The sequence below is a fragment of the Colletotrichum navitas genome, assembly GCF_030913465.1.
Source record: "Colletotrichum navitas strain CBS 125086 chromosome Unknown LY79scaffold_33, whole genome shotgun sequence".
Lineage (NCBI taxonomy): Eukaryota > Fungi > Ascomycota > Sordariomycetes > Glomerellales > Glomerellaceae > Colletotrichum > Colletotrichum navitas.
Genome location: NW_026850579.1, coordinates 127,906 through 145,169, shown reverse-complemented (window position 1 = coordinate 145,169; position 17,264 = coordinate 127,906). Strand labels below are relative to the sequence as shown.

The 17,264-nt window shown below is 54.3% G+C and overlaps 5 protein-coding genes across 5 annotated transcripts; 4 read left to right on the top strand and 1 right to left on the bottom strand.

Annotated features, from left to right (window-relative positions):
• Positions 1–142: 142 nt before the first annotated feature.
• Positions 143–1,510, top strand: LY79DRAFT_580129 (uncharacterized protein; the record flags this gene model as incomplete). Its single annotated transcript, XM_060560077.1, has 2 exons — positions 143–334; positions 407–1,510. 2 exons carry the CDS (start codon positions 143–145, stop codon positions 1,508–1,510), a joined length of 1,296 nt encoding a protein of 431 aa, XP_060413679.1.
• Positions 1,511–2,438: 928 nt separating this feature from the next.
• LY79DRAFT_516356 (aldose 1-epimerase) lies at positions 2,439–3,461 on the top strand (the record flags this gene model as incomplete). Its single annotated transcript, XM_060554811.1, has 1 exon — positions 2,439–3,461. The coding sequence occupies one exon, from the start codon at positions 2,439–2,441 to the stop codon at positions 3,459–3,461; it is 1,023 nt and encodes a 340-aa protein (XP_060413678.1).
• Positions 3,462–3,966: 505 nt separating this feature from the next.
• LY79DRAFT_555300 (uncharacterized protein) lies at positions 3,967–5,589 on the top strand. Its single transcript, XM_060557920.1, has one exon. The coding sequence runs from the start codon at positions 4,343–4,345 to the stop codon at positions 5,300–5,302; it is 960 nt and encodes a 319-aa protein (XP_060413677.1). The 5' UTR covers positions 3,967–4,342; the 3' UTR covers positions 5,303–5,589.
• LY79DRAFT_555298 (uncharacterized protein) lies at positions 5,590–6,718 on the bottom strand. The gene is made up of 2 exons (XM_060557919.1): positions 6,179–6,718; positions 5,590–6,020 (listed from the first exon to the last, which is right to left on the bottom strand). The coding sequence occupies exons 1-2, from the start codon at positions 6,576–6,578 to the stop codon at positions 5,782–5,784; spliced, it is 639 nt and encodes a 212-aa protein (XP_060413676.1). The 5' UTR covers positions 6,579–6,718; the 3' UTR covers positions 5,590–5,781.
• A 616-nt stretch (positions 6,719–7,334) lies between these two features.
• On the top strand, positions 7,335–14,151 carry LY79DRAFT_670104 (DNA polymerase family B; the record flags this gene model as incomplete). Its single annotated transcript, XM_060563739.1, has 3 exons — positions 7,335–7,948; positions 8,012–8,154; positions 8,207–14,151. 3 exons carry the CDS (start codon positions 7,335–7,337, stop codon positions 14,149–14,151), a joined length of 6,702 nt encoding a protein of 2,233 aa, XP_060413675.1.
• Between the last annotated feature and the right edge of the window lie 3,113 nt (positions 14,152–17,264).

Below are 17,264 nucleotides of genomic sequence, written 5' to 3'. Positions count from 1 at the left end.
AGCCCTCGAGCTCTTGCAATTTCCCGTCCATCTCGTATCCCCGCCAACTCCGATCAAGTCCTCATATTCCACGTAGAGCCGCAATCAATATCCAGCCCAATTCATAACCAGAGCCAGTCCATCCTTGTCGTTCTGTGAAAGCATGGCCCCGTCGAACGCGAAGCTCGAGGCGGCGCTTCTCGACGCCGTCCGCAACGTCTTCCAGACGGATTTAGACAACCTCACCGTGAACTTCATCCGTAAGCGCGTAGAGTCGGATCTTGAACTTGAAGATGGATTCTTCTCCTCAGGAGAATGGAAGGATAAGAGCAAGAAGCTCGTTAAAGAGCTTGCTGTAAGTGATCATCTATCTTTGATACGCGCACACCGTTATCCTTGGTCCCCCGCCTGACTTATGCCGGATCAGACCGCTCTGATGGAGGGCAATGCCGATCCCGAGCCAGAACCCGCGGAAGAGAAAGATGGCGCGAAGCCGAAGAAGACCGGCAAGCGCCAGTCAGCCGATACATCACCACCCGCAAAGCGTCGAAAGCGTCCATCTGACGAAGATAGCGACTCGGAGAGTGAGAAGCCCAAAAGCAAAGTCAAGGCCAAGGCCAAACCGAAGAAGAAGCCGGCGCCGCGTAAAAAGAAGCAGGACACTCCTGTGGTCGACTCTGAATCAGAGCCGAGCCCCGCCGAGCCGAAGCCATCGAAAGCTCGTAACGGACGCGCGAGCAAGACCGAAGACAGCGGCTCGGATGACCTGAGCTCGCCGCCGGACAGCGACGAGGAGATGGTCGACAGCGAGAAGAAGAAACCAGAGGATGAAAAACCTCAGGCGCCCGAGGAGGAGGTCAAAGTTTCTGTCGAGACGAAGGAAGACGGATCGGCCGAAAAGAAACCCGAAACCGGCGATGAAAGGGAAAACAAGAAACAGCCCGTTGTTGACGATACAAGTAGCGAGCTGTCCGATGTGATAGACGAACCGCCTAAACCGAAGCGTAAGAAGAAGGAAGCCGGAGCTGGCAGCAAGGCGCCCAAGCAGAAGAGGGCGTCTGCAGTCTCAGACAACCCCGACGATGTCGAAATCAAGAAGCTGCAGTCTCATTTGGTCAAGTGCGGCATTCGTAAGATCTGGGGGTTCGAGTTGAAGCAATACGGAGACAACACAAAGGCCAAGATCAAGCACCTCAGAGACATGCTCCGGGACGTCGGCATGGACGGCCGCTTCTCAGAGGCCAAGGCCAAAGAGATCAAGGAGCGCAGAGAGCTTGAAGCGGATCTGGAGGCAGTTCAAGAGATGAACGCAAACTGGGGCGTTGGGGGCCGATCATCAAGGAGCAAGGCGCGCGGACAGCCGGCACCGGTAAAGGCTGTGGAAGATGACGCTTCCGAAGACGAGAAGGCCAAACAAAACGACAAGGATGACGACGAAGAGGAACAGGAGTCACACATCCCGTCACGCGCGCGGGGCAAGGCACGAGCAGACCTAGCATTCCTCGGAGACGACGACGAGGAGTCAGACTGATGTTATGACTACTGGAGGATATTGCAGTTTGTTCGCGGAGCATTTTTGTTTTGCTGATATGCACTTGGTGCAGGTTGTATTATATACCGTGGCGCGTAATGTCTTTTCCACCACCTGCGCCATTGCGGAATGTCGTCTGAAGCGATGCGACCAGGGGGGGTTGTCAATTGCTGGCAAACGATGCACTAGTACGGGACTGCAGTGGGTTTTCCGTCATACGGGACATGTTGGACGCACTAATTCATTAAGCCGTGACAGATAGCAGGTTTGATCTCGTTTTCCGTCTTACTCTGAAGAAGCGGGCTTCTAAAGTTGACGAGTATACGGATACATGTACCAAACCCCCGCACCCCGGAAGTCGAATGAGCTTCTCCAAAAGCTAGAGCCACGGAACAAAGTTGATTGTGTTTAAACGCACCAGTCAGACGACGACATGCCCGTTCAGGGGGCTGGAGTCGGGTCCTGCTTGTGGCGCTGTGGTGGGAAAACGAGGCGAAAGAGAGGGAAGCGTGGATTTCTGGGCAACCCAAGCTTCTCCGTCATTGTTTCTGCGTCTCCAATCTACCGTACCCCGCCGCGGGCGAGGAGTCCCCGCAGACGCTTTCATTTCCGGCACTGGTCCTCCCAATACCCACTATACCGGCCAACAAGCGCGCGAGTACAAGCTATAATAGCCTGAATTGCAAGCTTCACCACATCATCCAGTAACGGGAGAAGTTGTCGCGCCCCATAGGGCAACCATAAAGGAGCATAAGTTCTTCCCTCTCTTTCTCGCTCTGTCGGCGAGTTCCGTGACTTCAATCTCACCTAATCGTCGTGATTCTCCGCCTTGGGCTTCGTTTTCTTCTTTTTTGTGGTTCAACGTCTCATAATCACCCCCATCTAAGAGCCCAAACCCAACACCAAAAGACAGCTTCTCCTATCTACAATGGCCGACGCTCCCTTTGAGTTCTTGCCCCTGGGCGCCATTCTCCAGTCCTTCAAGGTCAAGGGCGTCAACATCGTTCAGGGCTTCCCGACCCAGGAGCTCTACGAGCAGCACAACTCGCCCTACTTCGGCGTCACCGTCGGCCGCGTCGCGAACCGCCTCGACTCGGCCCAAATCAAGTCGCTCAACGGCGGAAAGACATACAAGCTTGCCGCCAACGACGGCGACAACAACCTACACGGCGGTCTTAAGCCCTGGAGCTCCCTCGTTTGGGAGGGCCCCAAGCCCGTGGGCTTGCGCGATATCCCCGGCGTCGAGGGTCTCGAGGGTGGCGAGAGCGTCGAGTTCTCGCTCACCAGCCCCGATGGCGACGAGGGCTTCCCCGGCACCGTCAAGGCCAAGGTCGTCTACACGGCTGGCACCCAAAAGGTCGACGGCAAAGAGATTTCCGTCTTGGGCATGGAGTACGAGGCGCAGCTCGTCGACGGCGCCGACGAGACAGCTATTAACATGACGAACCACTCCTACTTCAATCTTACGGGCGACGAGACCTTCGCCGGCACCATCGCGACGCTGGCGACCAACGCGTACCTCCCCCGCGAGAACGGTATCCCCACGGGGGGGCCCGTGCCGTTTCCCGGTATCGAGGGCGGCAAGCCGTTCGAGCTGGGCGTCGACGGTCCCGAGGTGGACGACTGCTTCATCGTCACGGAGAAGCCCGGGTCGGTGCCCATTGACACGCGTAAGGAGACGCTGAAGCTGCACGTGCACGCGAGGCACCCCAAGAACGGGATCAACCTAGAGGTGCTCAGCACCGAGCCTGCGTTCCAGTTCTATACCGGTAAAGGCATCAACGTCCCGGCTGTCGAGGGTGCGCCGGCTCGTGGCAAGAGAAGCGGGTTCTGCGTCGAGCCCAGCCGGTGGGTGAACGCGATCAACGTCCCCGAGTGGAAAGACCAGATGCTATTGAAGAAGGGTGAGACATACGGTGCGCGTATCGTGTACAAGGCCTGGAGCGAGTAGGGAGGGGTAGTCGAGCTCAACCGGGGTGGAATGGTTCATGGAACAATGGGGTTTGAGTGATATAATGACGAATACAGATACCTGTTCCTCATGGAGCAATTGCACTGTTCCGAAGACCAAAGAGTACGTAGCCTCCCTTTGAAGAGCACACTCCATTCACTTTGTGTAAATCTGGTGAGGTGAATTACACTAAAGATGGGGCTTCCATCCCAGCGATCACATCAAGGTTGGGAAACTATATCAAGACCTCTTCCCCTCACCTTCTCTAACTAGGGTGATTAGTGTGTATGTTTTATGCAATCCATTTCTGCCATGTCTCTGTGAATCATGGAAGCGATCCGATTTGACTGAGCTACTGAAGTAAAAAGAAGGATGCAAGATGAGACGAGAACGAGCCCTGACCGGTCCGGTCAGTTCACTGAGGGGCTCTAGCTTCTGTAGGTCGTTTTGGCTTATCGCACCAGCACCACGGTATCGGCAGGCGCAGGTGCAGGGACACCTCTGCGGCTCTCTAAGTTTGTACTCCGTACCTACCATCCATCCATCCCTCAATGGAACTACCTACCTAAGAAACGACCACCCGAAATGTGTTAACTGCCGGTCCACCTAGGTACCTAGTTGCCCGCAGCCATGACTACCTATGCAACCATCTGACCAAACCGCTTTCCGGTCAACCTCTCGAAAAAAAAAAAACAGCACACTTCTTTCGCCCACCACGCACTTGCTACCATTCTCGATACATTCCAACTCATATCCATATACGAGCACGAAGGAACAGTCGTCGCCTTGTGTCGTCAGATCCGGTCTGCCGGGATCCAACCGAGTCAGGCGTCGCATAGAACCAAACCCTATAACCGCCGACGTCGGCATCTCACGCAGTCATGACTGAACCCTTCCCGACCCCAACAGCGACACCGAAACGCAAACGCGACGAGGACTTCCCGTTATCTCCGATATTTACCACCTCGAGTTTCTCCTTCCAGCTACCCGATGCCAAGAGCGACGATGAAGGAAGCGGGAGCCCACACAGCAAGGTCGTCCACAAGTTTCGTGGTTTGGCGTTGAATGGAGGAGGTGGTGGTGGGGGCGGGGTAGCCCAGCAACAGAAGCGAGATGGGCCATACGACCCTACGCGGGAAGACCGTCAAGGCGGGTACAACGACGACCCTTTCGCAAGCCGAAAGAGAGCCAAGGTCCCAGAGCTGGATATGAAGGACGCCGAAGCAGACGCGGCAGAACCAGTCGTCATTCCCGACCCGGAGATCAAGAGCGACCCTGTTCCTGCAGCCAAGTTCATGTCGGCTACCGTCGACACTGATACAACCGCCGAGGAGATTTTACAGCCTATAGCGATGACTGCCGCTGCCACAAACCTGCAACGCCCGCACTCCTTGATGGATCGACTACATGACTCCAAGTCTAAAGGACGAAGACGCGCCGGTACCCCGCCGCTGAAGGATCGCAAGGGCAAGGTCGCCCAGGCGCAAGACGAGGACCGGGAGATGAAGATCGTGGACCCAGTCCGGGCCGCACTGACGTGGAAGGAGGAGGAGATTACGATTTATGACCCCGAGGATGAGGACGACGACGGAACAGGAATTAATGGTGTTGGCTTCATGCCAACAGCCGCCATGGCTTATGCGCGAACGCAGAAGCGCCGGCTACAGCTTGCCGAGTACAAGAAGCGGGAAGAGAGCGAGGCTAGGGCCCGGCGCAACCAGCGCAGACGGGGCAGCGCCGCGGGCCTAGGCTCTGGTAACAGCAGTAGTGGCAGGGGTGGCGGCGTGCGAAAGGTCCGCTTCACAGAAGCAGAGCCTAACCCGGTTGTGACGAACGTATGAGCACAGCAGTTATGATGACATTTTTGGTGATTGGAACTGGGACATGGCGTATTCGCTGTCCCTTGTTATGTGTGGTCTGGCCTAAGGACGATCATAGGAGGCGTTGACTGGCGTTTGGGCACGGGCGTTCATAAAAGCAGGATTGAACCTATCTCAGCAGTCAAGATTATGGATGCATGCGGGTGACAAGTATGACAAGCTTCTGTTCTTTTTCTTTTTGCGCAGCAAAGTCGCAATGCGAACAAGTCAGCATGGGAGTCAAAGGGGCGACAGAACGATTCAAATAGTCTTTCTTTTATACCCCAGACTGGAATGGATAAAGATGATACAGGTCCCTCCCTAATACACAGAACCGTGACGTTTAAAGCTACTGATGCTTTTGTGAAACGGGACAAAATATTCATACACAGGGATGGATGCAGGCAGGCATCCTCAACAGCCTGCTCTAACAGATATTTCGGAAACAGGCAGCGACGTGTTTACCAGAACTTGTACCAAGCTTTCTGGCTCGCCTTGGCCGCCTCCTCGGCCTGCTGTTGCTGCTTCAGCTGCTCCAGCTCCCGGCGCCTCTTCTCCGCCATGGTCTCCTGGTAGACCTCGACCGTCCTCTTCATCTTGATGCGCTCCTGCCGCCGCAGATACTGGCAGTACTCGTATTGCCCAGCACTGCCCGCCACAAAACTGTACACAGCCCAGTTTGCCGCTTTGCTGGGTGAACCTAGGGGGCGTGTGTAAGTTGAGATGGCGTTGCCATGCTTGAAAGTGGAATCGTTGGAGTGGAAAAGGGAGGGGGGACTAAAAGGGAGAGAGGGTAAAAGGGGTCGGCTATTCATAAATGAGGAAACTTTGGAAAGGCAAATAGAAGTAGCGACTCACCCCTCATAACCATTCTCAAGCCTCCGACGGCCGCACCGACAACGATGCCGGCGGTGAGACCATCGCGGGCGCACGGCGTCCGGAAGACGTCGAGGAAGTCGGACCACTGGATCGTCTTGATGGCCTCGCTGATGGACGGATAACCCGTCTGGGCGTTGCGTTCTTGGGGCGGGAAGTTGCTCTGGAACTCAGTCGGGTTCAGCTTCTTCTGATGCTGCTCCGAAATCGCCGGCGGTGCCCCGGCCGCCGCCGCTGCGGCAGTCGTGGTATCCGAACCCGGCGCTCCCTCTCCGACGTGTCCCTGGTTGGACCGGGACCAGAGGTACAGTTTCTGTCCATCCCTTTTAGGCGCTGCTGCAGCTGCCGCAGCGGCAGCGTTATCTGTTGGATCCTGCGCCATTTATGTGCTCTGTGTGTGCGAGTCTTGGGCGCATCCGGTGAGAGTTTTGGCTCGTGTCCAATTGTCGGCTTCAAGTCATGGCTCGACCACACCCCCCAATGAGAGCTTCACTCAAAAATCTGCCCGTGGCCTGAGATGACATGACGTCCACCGAATTCGTTCCGTTGCTGGGCCGGGCGCATGGTCTGTGCGTGCATATACCCACTATCTGGGTAGTGTACACAGGTGACGGGTGCCCTGCGCGAGGGATGTTGGTTAATTGATGTGGGTCAACCTTCACTACGGAAAGCGTGCATTTGTCGCGTAAAGTCGCGCCCGGGACGCGTCGGTTCTGCTTGTGTCTGCTGCCCGCCCCCGTTGCTAGACCCGCGATTCTACTGTAAAGATTGCACTGCACCCCGGGGCAACCTATTACTCTCCTACCCAAGTTGATCAAATCCCGCCCTCCCACTCGCCCAATTTCTCGTGGTCGATACCCGCCAATTTTGCTTTCTGTCTCTTCTGTTTTGTACAGCAGACCTTCTCTTTTGCTGACAGAATTCTTTGATACCCACCAAAGCCGGCCTCGACAAACCCCCTGTTGCAGACCTAGGCATTTCTTCAATACTCTTTCGTCTTATGACTCTCTAGATACAACTCGATCCCTCGAGAGTCCCCTGTCGCCAGAGTCCCTCGACGGGCATCCACCTCACCAACGACGACTTCTCTACCCGGCCGCCACACACCCCGAGCTAGGCGACATTCACAGACCAAACAATGCCCAACACAAGTTTGCGGCGTCCGCAAAAGGGCTACCGCCGCGGCGGGAAGCAGGCCTACCATGGCCCCAGCCGCACAGCTCGCACTTTCGCCGCCTCGAGCCGCGCCGAAGCGACCTCTGCCGACGAGAAGTGGGAGCGCACGCGGCTGGCGCAAGCCATCGATGAAAACATGGGCTTCGCGCGCTACGAGGGCGGCAAGCGCAAGGAGGGGTGGCTCGTCAATGTGCAGCCGACTTCGGTTGAGGACGACCGGATACCAGGCGGCCGCGCGGCGCTCGACTGCTACTTCATCGAGGACGACGGGTCGCACTTCAAGGCCACGGTCGAGTACGATCCCTACTTCCTCATCGCCGTCAAGAAGGGCCGCGAGAGCGAGGTCGAGGAGTGGCTGAAGCGCGTGCCCGGCGATGGCGTCGTCAAGACGATCAAGAGGGTCGAGAAGGAGGACCTGAAGATGCCGAACCACCTGATGGGCTACCGCCGGACCTTCCTCGAGCTCAGGTTCGCCAACGTCAACGACCTGATGGCAGCGAGGAAAGACATAATGCCCATTGCGGCCAAAAACAGGAAGAATGTGGATGCATTGGACGCATACGCCGAGGTCCAAACGTGAGTCTAGCGATTTACACGGTGTAGTTGGAGAGAGAATAGCTGATCCTGACCCTCGGCCAGAACAAACGGCGACTTTGACCTTTTTGACGACTCACGAGATGACGATAGACGAGCCAATGCTTCTTTTGCCGACGCCAGCGACTTCATTGTCGATATTAGAGAGTACGATGTACCGTACCATGTAAGAGTAATGATAGATATGGGTACGTCTGACCCGCGGGAGCGAGTTAGGTAGGCCGCAGCTGACCATTGCAGACATCCGGGTGGGGAAATGGTATTTCATCGACGTCAAGCACGGCGTCACCAAAGTGACAATCAACGAGGACCGGCTGGCCATGGCGGACCCCGTAGTCATGGCCTACGATATCGAGACAACAAAACTGCCCCTCAAGTTCCCCGACGCCGCCATCGATCAGGTCATGATGATTTCGTACATGATTGATGGGCAGGGTTTCCTCATCACCAACAGAGAGATCGTCTCGGAAGACATTTCTGACTTCGATTACACCCCCAAGCCCGAATACCCCGGCTCCTTCATGATTTTCAACGAGCCGGACGAGAAGGCAGTCCTCGAAAGGTTCTTCCTACACATAAAGGAGGCGAGACCTACGGTTATCGCGACATACAACGGTGACTTTTTCGATTGGCCCTTTGTCGATGCCCGCGCTAGTGTCAACGGCATCGACATGTATCAGGAGATTGGCTGGAAGAAGGACAACGAGGACCAGTACAAGTGCAGCTACAGCGTGCACATGGACTGCTTCCACTGGGTGAACCGTGACTCGTATCTGCCTCAAGGATCTCGAGGCTTAAAGGCCGTCACAGTGGCCAAGCTTGGATACGACCCTGACGAGCTCGACCCTGAATTGATGACGCCCTATGCCGCAGAACGCCCGCAGACTCTGGCCGAGTATTCAGTCTCCGATGCCGTGGCGACGTACTACCTGTACATGAAATATGTCCACCCGTTCATCTTCTCTCTCTGTACGATTCTGCCCCTGGGCGGCGACGATACGTTGCGAAAGGGTACGGGCACCCTTTGCGAGATGTTGTTGATGGTTCAGGCTTACCAGAAGGAGATCGTGCTACCCAACAAACACGTCTCGCCGAGGGAAGCATTTTATGATGGCCACTTGCTCGACTCCGAAACGTATGTTGGTGGCCACGTCGAGAGTATCGAAGCGGGCGTCTTCCGTGCAGATATCCCTGTCAACTTTGCAGTTGATACGGGTGCAGTGGACGAGCTATTGACGGATCTAGACGCCGCCCTCAAGTTCAGTATCACGGTGGAAGAGCAGAAGTCAATGGACGACATTGAGAACTACGACGAGATCAGAGAGCAAATTGCTTCACGGTTGCGCGCTCTCAAAGAGACGCCGAACCGCAGTGAGCGGCCTCTCATTTATCATCTCGACGTCGCATCCATGTACCCCAACATCATGACGACAAATCGACTGCAACCCGACTCCATGATTCAGGAGTCGGATTGCGCGGCATGCGACTTCAACCGACCTGGAAAGACATGCGACAGACGACTACCTTGGGCGTGGAGAGGAGAGTACTTGCCGGCGAAGCGTGACGAGTACAACATGATCAGGAATGCGCTCGAGAACGAAAAGTTTCCGGGCAAGTGGCCAAACTCTCCGCAGCGGACGTTCCAGGACCTGTCCCCGGACGAGCAGACGGCTCTGCTGAGGAAGCGGTTGCAGATCTTTTCGCAAAAGGTCTACCACAAGATCCACGACTCTACCACGATCGTCAAGGAGGCCATCATCTGCCAGCGTGAGAATCCGTTTTACATCAACACCGTCCGAGATTTCCGTGATCGTCGATACGACTACAAAGGCAAGGCCAAAGTCTGGAAGGGAAAGACGGAGGCTCTCAAGCAATCCGGCGCGACGTCTTCCGAAGTCGACGCGGCGAAAAAAATGATCATTCTCTTCGACTCGCTGCAGCTTGCCCACAAGGTCATTCTGAACTCGTTCTACGGCTATGTCATGAGAAAGGGATCGCGTTGGTACTCCATGGAAATGGCCGGCGTGACCTGTCTGACGGGAGCGACGATCATCCAGCTGGCCAGATCGCTTGTTGAGCGCCTTGGTCGTCCCTTGGAACTGGACACCGACGGTATTTGGTGCATGCTTCCAGCCACATTTCCCGAAAACTTTGCTTTTAAGATGAAGAATGGCAAGAAGGTTACCATCTCGTACCCTTGTACTATGTTGAACCATCTGGTACACGCCAAGTTCACTAACCACCAGTATCAAACACTCGTGGATCCCAAGACGCTCAAGTACGAGACTCACAGCGATAACTCCATCTTCTTCGAAGTTGACGGTCCCTACAAGGCCATGGTTCTGCCTACGTCCAAAGAGGAGGACAAGAACTTGAAGAAGCGTTATGCTGTTTTCAACGATGACGGCAGTCTGGCTGAGTTGAAGGGTTTTGAGGTGAAGCGCCGAGGCGAGTTGAAGCTCATCAAGATCTTCCAACAGCAAATCTTCAAGTTCTTCCTCGAGGGAGAAACCCTCGCAGAGTGCTATGCTGCTGTTGCCAAGGTTGCCAACCAGTGGTTGGACGTCTTGCATGGCAAGGGCTCGACACTGGCCGACGAGGAGCTCATGGAGCTCATTTCAGAGAACAGAAGTATGTCCAAAACCTTGGAGGAGTACGGCTCGCAGAAGTCGACATCCATCACTACGGCCAAACGTTTGGCGGACTTCTTGGGTGAGCAGATGGTGAAAGACAAGGGCCTCAACTGCAAGTTCATCATCTGCGCAAGGCCAAAGAACGCGCCCGTCACCGAAAGAGCCGTGCCTGTCGCCATCTTTTCGGCTGAAGAGACGACGAAGCGCTTCTACCTCAAGAAGTGGTTGAAGGAGGAGCCCGCCGACACCGACCCCAGAGCTCTCCTGGACTGGGACTACTACCTCGAGCGTCTGGGATCCGTCATCCAGAAACTCATCACTATCCCGGCCGCGCTCCAGAAGGTCAGGAACCCCGTGCCTCGCGTTCCCCACCCCGACTGGCTCCAGCGCAGAATCAACATCAAGGATGACAAGATGAAGCAGAAGAAGCTCACGGATCTATTCACCAAGGGCCCCCTGGAAGACATCACTAATCTCAACGGTCGCTCCGCTGCCGATATGGAGGACTTTGGCAGTCAACTTCTCAAGCCGAAGCAGGTAACTTCTGTTGTGGCTTCGTCACAGGCCGCGGCTCCCACTTCCCAGAAGCGGAAATCTCCTGAGCCTGCCGAGAACGCTGATCCCTTCGCTGCCCTTCCCAAAGAAATGCCCTCGCCTTCAGACGACTATGTCGGTTTTCTACAATATCAGAAGCAGAAGTGGAAGATCCAGAAGCAGGCACGCATCCGCCGACGACAGCTTTTCGGTGACCGACGGGGCAACAACCAGAACAACATTCAGAACACATTCATGAAACAGGCTCACTTAACCTTCATGAGCACCTGGCAGTTGTTGCATCTGAAGCCTACAGACACACCCGGCATTGTCAATGCTCATGTTCTCATCGACGCGAAGATCCACTCGCTCAAGATCAAGGTCCCACGACAGGTGTTCTTGAATCTGAAGAGCGGGGATATGCCAGATGTCGACATCCCAGGATGTGAGGTTGAGCAGGTCAACCACACGCTACCCAACGGGCATTCTTCTGTTCACCTCTTCAAGCTAACCATCCCCGAGGATGTTTACTTCAGCGAAGCCGATAAATTCTCGCTATTGTTCAATCACCCGAGTGTCGAGGGTGTGTACGAGAAGCATCTGCCTCTCAATATCCGTGCCGTGCTTCAACTGGGCAATCTGTGTACCATCGACGAACAGCAACACGCGGTGCTTGGTAAGGGTCTGGAGCAGGGTTTCGACTTGCTCGGCCTCAAGCGTCCCTTGAAGCCTAGAACTTATCTCGATACCTCGCCTTTGGCATATATCTACCTCTCGCATATCACCGCAGGCGACAGGCAAATATTCGGAGTATTTTCAACACTGAAGGATGAGGCACACATCATCATCCTGCAGAAGGGTAGAGACTCCGGGCAGGATCTCCCCAACATCTCGCGAATCTACACCGAGCTGCTCGCCCGACGAGCAGAGGAGGCAGCCGGCACCAACTGGCAAGACTGCTTTACGTACCAAGAGAAGGTCAGCTTTAGGATCACGCAAGTAACGACACGACGAAAGGCACACTTGGAGCTCAGCGATGTTGTCAGGAAGATGAGAAAAGACGAGCTGCGGCCGCTCATGATGGTCATTCAGTCGTCCCAGCGCAACATGCTCATCAATGACGTCCCCATCCTCGGCGAGTTCCCCGTGCTGCCCCTCAAGTACGACCCTGCCGATAGCTCTCTCCCACCGCTCGGCTGGCAAACAGTCGTGGCCAGACGGCTCGTCGGACACTACCTTGGTCTTGGCTCCTGGATCGTGCATCTGACCACTCTCGCGCGATACGGCGAAGTCCCCCTGTGTAACCTTGAGCGAGAAGACCCGCGCTTCCTCATCGATATCGCCTACGCCAGGCGACTCCAGAACAATAATGTCGTGCTTTGGTGGTCTGCAAGCCCCAGGCCTGATCACGCTGGCCACGAGAAAGATGACATTACAGGACCTCTGGAAACTGTCCAGATGCCCGCGGTCAACAACCCTGGCACGTTCTCCTCGGTCTGCATCGACTTGGAAGTCAGGAACCTGGCCATTAACACCATTCTTACTTCATCTCTGATCAACGAATTGGAAGGGTCCGATTCCATTTCGTTCAACCCCGCCGGTGACGGGAATGCAGCAGGCGACGAAGTCATTTCGTCGGAGGGCACGTTCGCCAACGCCGGTGTTCTGGTACTGCGAGAGATGGTCAAGAGTTGGTGGCAGGAGGCTTGCAAAGGCAGCGCAATGGCGGACGTTATGGTCCAGCATCTCGTCCGTTGGGTCGAGAGCCCCGACTCCTTTCTGTACGACCGCGCTCTGCACTACTATGTGCAGATGATGTCCCGCAAAGCCTTTCAGCAGCTCATGGCCGACTTCCGTCGCGTTGGATCGCAGGTCGTCTTTGCCAATTCCAACCGTCTCCTTTTGCAGACGACCAAGGCCGAGGTGGGCACCGCTTACGCCTACAGCCAGTACGTTATCAAGTCGATCAAGAGCAAACCTCTCTTCCACTTCATCGACCTTGAGATCAAGGAATACTGGGACTATCTGGTCTGGTACGACGAGTTCAATTATGGAGGCAAAGCCTGCCAGGAGGTTGTGGAAGCGGAGCAACAGACTCTCGACACCGTCATGCATTGGCAGATGGCCACCTTCCTCCCCATCCGTTTACAGCCAACGTTCCAAGACTGGGTCATCGAGTTCATCCAGCTCATGCACATCCTCAAGCGGCCTCAGAACGGAGATCTCTCCTCGACGCCGCGTCTCACGCAGCTACCACAAAAGGCTCTCGCCGAAGGCGCTCAGGGGCAGATTATCCTCGGCAAGGCCTTTGAGAAGCCCTTGAAGAAGGAGATAGCCAACCTCATCAACCTTCAGAAGCGCGAGCTCCTCCACCCAGAGCTGGCGGAAGACTACTCCTTCCCGCACTTGCCCGGTTCACATCTCACGCACCTCTCGTCACGTAACGCCGTGCTCGAGCTCGTCAAGGCGCTGATGCAGGTCCTCTCTCTCGACAAGAACATCACGCTCGAGGCGCGCCTGCTGCGCAAGGAGCTGCTCGCCATGTTCGACGTGCGCGAGTTCAGCAAGGAGGGCGCGTTCCAGAACCCGAGCGAGAGCCTGAAGGTCATCCAGCTCAGCTGCGACAGCTGCACGATGGCGCGGGATCTCGACTTCTGCCGTGACGAAGACCTGATGCCGGAGATGGGCCCTGACGGGAAGCGCCTCGGGCCAGAGACGAGGCCGTGGCGGTGCACTTTCTGTGAGGCCGAGTACGACCGCAACGCCATCGAGGAGATGCTGCTGGCGCGGGTGGAGGCGTTCGTGGTAGAGTGGACGACGCAGGACCTCAAATGCGGCAAGTGTGGTGCGCTGCGGATGAATGAGTTCATGGAGCACTGCACGTGCAGCGGCGAGTGGGTGGAGAGCGTCAGGAGGGCGGACATTGTGAGACGGCTGAATGTATTCCGGAACGTGGCCCAGTTTTATGGGTTGAAGATGCTGTTGGAGGTCACAGAGGGGCTGAGGAAGGGGCTTTGACAGATGACAGCGCATGGCACGGCGCATAAGGGATGACATGATATCAATGGAGTTGTGGGACGAGGACTTGATTCTAATAGTAGATGATGAGCATGGCGTATATGAATGACTCCCCCGAATATAAGAACGCAATCACGCATCACCCAACGCCCATCATATATACTCTTGTGGGAAAAGACACGTAGTCCCATTCTGACAACAAGCCTACGACCAATGGAAGTTTCATGGGCAATACCTTATTATTGAGCCTGGCTCGCATCCAGGGCAATACCTTTCTTGATTGGGTTGGTGCATGCAGTGGTTAGACGTCAAATATCCCGCGATTTGTCAGCTGGTTTCCCCTCGGCACTCCACGAGGGGCCGTCATGCTGTGGGCAGCTGAGTGCAGCTTCCGATCAAGGCAATGCTGCAGCAACAACACACTGGGAGACTGTCGAGCTTTTCGAGGTCGTGGTGGTAGGAGTGTCGATTGGCGTGCTGGAGGAGGACGCCGGCAGCGATCTGGATGGCGAGGGTACGTCACTAGAAGAGAAAGAGCTCGTGGAGAGGAGGAGGAGGGGACGACAGACAAAAGGTGTCATAGAGGACACTGAAAAAGAATGGGAAGACAAGGCAGGAGGAGACGGGGCAAAGGAAGACGAAAGGGAAGAAGGAGTAACTAAAGTTTATTCAGAGCTGGAAGCAAGGACAGAATAAGGCTGAGGTGCTGCTTAGATCGGCGGTGCTCGAAGTCTCAATAGACGAAGTGGTAATGACAGACGTTGGAGGCTCCTCCGGGATTGTAACAGAAACCGGCGAAGTAGAGGTTGGTTTAGGGGAAGAGGTGCTAACAGTCAGACTGTTAGCAGGATCAGAGGAGGTAACGGAGAGTGCAAAATTACAAGATGGCACAATTGGAGAGCAGACGTGATCAACAAGAGTACGCATAATGGCAGTATCAACCGCTAGTGCCAGTGGGACCAACAGTCAATACAGGGGGACCGGCGCCTGTCTACGCCTCGGCGATGGTCATATAGTGATCAGTGGAAACACCGGCTAAAGCGGAAGGAACAAAGACGATCTGAGTTCTGCTCCTAACCCGTTGTCTGCGGTGGAAGTGTCACAATCGTGAGTAAACTTTCAGTATCAGGCTCCATCAGAGTAGCATAAGACCCAGCAAAGGAACTCAGTACAGCAGAGATAGGCGTCAATACAAGCCGGTTCCCAACTGGACCAGTCCCTTGCGGTGGTAGAATGATAGTTGTTGTAACTGTGCCTGTCTATGAGCCAGTGATGGCTGTGTAAGGCCCGGTGAAAGTAGAAGAGACACATAGTTCTACTGGCATCCTGACAAACTATCCGGGCAAACCATCACAGCTATTCATTTCTCCACTGTGATGACAAGAGCCATGTGATCGCGTCCAAGAAGATTCAAAAAGCCGACGGTCCCCTTTCCTGGTTGAAAACGGCTAGGACAGTACCTGCATAGCTTCGAAGCTGGGATGAGTCCCCCTCATCAACCGAGGCGCTGTCTGGAATCTAAATTTATATATGAGGGTTGTCAAAACGTTGGTCAATCGCACAGCCCCCAAAGGCCTATTTCAAGATAGGTTCAAAAAGCTTTAAATAGCTGTACTCCCCTGGCCCATTACGTCCCATCCTTCTCTCGACTAGAGTACGTCGGCAAGACACCAACGCCAACTGCAGACTTCCAGATTCTCTTCCCGAATTCCACTTCCTATTGTTCGGAGAACGTTAAGCGCATTTCCTCTCCTTCTCCGAAAACCGTCCCCAACTACAAAACAGCTCTTTGGGGTAACTGGGAATTCAGGAATGGCAGATATGAAACGCATCGTTCTCCCACACAAAGTACGTGTCATACAACACGGTGGACTTGTTGAAGCCATTACGTCTGTCGAAGCATAGGTGTATCATCGCCGTCACTCAGAAGTGAATGGCGAACCGTTGTTTCCTTCTCAGTGTTTTTATACTACTGACTTAAGGCACCCTCTTTATGTTACATTTTGTCATGCTCCCACCTACGACTTTGGATGACTGGCTGTTCTTCGTCAGCCTGGCTTTTGAAGCCTTAGTATTCCATGTGTCACGATGTGACGATGTGATATAAGGCGTTAATTGCTGCCCGCAGTTCACGGCGTCGTTTTTGCGCGACACCATGTCATTCCGCTGGTTTCATGATGGTATCTCTGTGTATCTAGTCGAATTCGCTTGCAAAAGCAAAATTAGGAGACATAATCTTTGACAGCCTCAAAACTGTAAGAGGCCCTGGGCTGGAACTTTTCGCCACCTTATCAGACCGACTTTCAAATTTCAGACTTGCTGATAGGATTCGTCACACCGAAGTAACACACCAGTAGTAACTTCGCGAGAATCTCCCAAGGTCCAGGGAATGAAGAATCTGGAGCAAATACCGTTCAACAGACTTGTCAAGCAAAGCTGGAAAAGGATTCGCAAACAATGTCCCGAACTCGCCATGGTTATTGAGAACTGGTACTAATCAAAGATTATTTTTGAACTCGGTCTAATTTTCCTTCGGCCCTTCAGCATTTCGTTCGTCAGGTGGCCCAGTCCTATGAATGCTCTGCATCTGAGTAGGTGGGTTGGAAAACATATTGTTCTCGGACATAACCTGGGATGAGACAGTGGAAAGCATTTTGTGCATGGTCTGTGGTTTACATCCTCCATCCCGTGTTCCGTATTCTATTCTTATCTATACCATGTTTATTTAGCCCCTGATTCATACAATCCTTCATCCCTTGGTTATTTTTCTTTCTTTTTCTGGTTGATCCGTCGCATAGCAGGTATACGTTATTCTCAAGTCTAGACGGCTTAGCAAGACCGAGCATCTTGGCAAAGTGTTCCATTATCGAACTCACGTTTTGTATAACGCTGTAGCCCAAAGCTTAAGTGTACGTTTCCCGAGTGACAAGAAGGACAAATACAGTAAACACGCACATTTTGTCTGTGCCGTGTAACACAGATGTGCGATTTCTAGATATGCTATGTATATGTTAAGTAGATACAATAAAGTGACCCGCCTAAGGGCGGGAAAAGAATGAAAGATGTGAAGAATATAGGCGGCCTTAGGATGTGTACTTGCTAGCCCAGAATGG